The sequence below is a fragment of the Taudactylus pleione genome, unplaced genomic scaffold (assembly GCF_031769625.1).
Source record: "Taudactylus pleione unplaced genomic scaffold, aTauple2 ptg000556l, whole genome shotgun sequence".
Classification (NCBI taxonomy): Eukaryota; Metazoa; Chordata; class Amphibia; order Anura; family Myobatrachidae; genus Taudactylus; species Taudactylus pleione.
The window spans coordinates 8,983,331-8,985,726 of record NW_028284958.1 but is presented as its reverse complement, the minus strand read 5'-3'; the positions used below and the strand labels follow the sequence as shown (position 1 = coordinate 8,985,726).

General features: G+C 44.1%; 1 protein-coding gene across 1 annotated transcript; it reads right to left on the bottom strand.

Annotated features, from left to right (window-relative positions):
* Positions 1–1,273: 1,273 nt before the first annotated feature.
* On the bottom strand, positions 1,274–1,882 carry LOC148481892 (uncharacterized). The gene has a single exon (XM_088452859.1). The coding sequence runs from the start codon at positions 1,880–1,882 to the stop codon at positions 1,274–1,276; it is 609 nt and encodes a 202-aa protein (XP_088308985.1).
* Positions 1,883–2,396: the final 514 nt, after the last annotated feature.

Genomic DNA, 2,396 nt, shown 5'->3' with positions numbered 1-2,396 from the left:
TTTTTCTGTGGCCACGATTGTGTGGGTATGTATAGTATATAGAAAGGCCACTGGCCACCAATGTTTGGTATATATATGCATAGCAGTTGTTGCCCTGCAGACACTGAAATTGTCTGTTTTCCCAGCAATGGCCACACCATGTTTGCCCAGCCATGCTCCTTGCCCACCTATGTGCCTAGCAATGCCCACCATCTACCTATTGTGTTCCCCACAATGCCCACTGGTCACCAATGTTTTGCATTTGTATAGTGTCCGTAGCCTGGAGCCCGGCACACAATGGGTACACCCTGTTTGGCCAGCCATGCTCCTTGCTCACCTATGTGCCTAGCAGCCACCTTTGTTTTTGTTCCTATGACCATCGGTCACTACACACTCCAGCGGCCATGTTTTCTCAATGTATTAATGTAAACCACATATACTGCTACAAAATTGGATACATGCTTGACCCCATAGACCAGGGGTCTTCAACCTTTGGCCCTCCAGCTGCTGTGAAATTACAGATCCCAGGATGCCCTGGCACAGTTTTAGCATGATGTTATATAGAAATGGTTGCAGAGCATGCTGGGATGTATAGTTCCACAGCAGCTGGAGGGTCAAAGGTTGAAGACTCCTACCATAGACAATTATGCACAATAAATAACATTTCAACTTTTTTATTAACAAAAAAACAATAACCCTAAAACACATTAATAAAACATTTTGGGAGACATATTCCCAAATTTAAAATACCAGAATATAAGTCCACACGGGAGCCCAATAGTTGCGGGTGGCCATATTAAAACCACCCAATGAATATGTCCTTTTTACTTTCCATTTTTTGTTTTTTTCACCATAGGAATGTCTCTGGATCGTGAACCAGAACTCATAACTGGCTTTTTTGAGCTATACAGGCACCTTGACTGTCTTTGGTGTACGAAGTCCAAAATGTACAACAACAGACAGAAGCGTAACCAGGCCTTACTGCAGTTGTCTGAGTATAGTAAGCCATATCATGATGATGCATCGTCCCTAGTGTGGGTGCAACAAAAGATCCAGAATCTACATACTGCCTTAATTAAACGGTACAAGAAGGTGGAGGATTCAAAACGTTCAGGAGCTGGTGCCGACAGCATATACACACCCACGCTATGATATTATGAGATGATGATGTTCCTGGTGCAGCAGGATCCTGTGAGACCTTCTCTAGAGGTGATGGCTGAGTCAGGGGAGTGCAGCCTGCTGGAAGAGGAAGTTGTTGGTTCGGCAGAGTCATCTATGGTAAGATCCAAATTTTTTAAATAGACTGCTCTTGCCACAACACTGCACCATCCCCATTAAAATAGGCCATATATTCTTCTCTGACCTTTTTGGACAGAGAAGATCCAGTTTCCATAACCGGTGGGACCGCCACTGAGGGGAATGGAGCAACCTCTTCCGGATTATCGGGGTCTTCAACTGCAGGTGTGCCCAATAACCTTTGCTGGGTGGCTTTCTTGCTCATGAAGTTGTGCAGGATACAGCAAGCCATGACGACCCAGTCAATCTTCTCCACCTTTAAATTTATTGGGGTATGCAGAAACCGGAATCGGTTGCTCAAGATCCCAAAGGCGTTCTCCACAATTCGCCTTGCACGAGATAGGCGGTAATTGAACACCCGCTTATCATGGTTCAAGGCTTTCTGTGGGAATAGCTCCATTAAATGTTCATGAAGGGCGAAAGCCTCGTCAGCCACAAATACAAAATTCAGCCCATGTTTTGTTGCCTCTCTGGACGGCAAATGTAGGGTGTTACTGGTGAGCCTTTGGTAGAATGACGTCTTCAGAAAGGAGCCACCGTCAGAAGAACGCCCGTTCTTCCCCACATTGACAAACAGAAACTCGTAGTTTGTGTTCACCACAGCCATCAGAATAACACTGAAGTAGACCTTATAATTGTAGTAGTAGGAACCACTGTTGGCAGGTTGGTTAATCCTAATATGCTTTCCGTCGATAGCTCTTCCGCAGTTAGGGAAGTGCCAACGGCTCTCAAACTCCTCCCCAAACTCCTCCCCACTTCTGTGGTTGTAGTGAACTGTGAAAGCAATTGAAAAATACATTAAACCTTCAAATTAAATATAATTTTTTTTTTACAGACATCAGATATCACCAGCACCCCGGACCTACACTGAGGAGAATATATTACTGTTGCCAATCAAAACCCCATGACAGCAATTTCCAAATAACAAAAGCGGAAAACAATACATATGGAAAAGGAAGAAGACCCACTACTTTGCCAGGCCAGAGAGGCCTTATTGAAACCACCCGATGAATATGACAACTTTGCGTCCAAAGATTTAAATTTGAAAGACTGACATCTGAACTCATAATTTAAAGCAAGGCAATGTATACTGACATTGGACACTAGCATCATTATCCCAC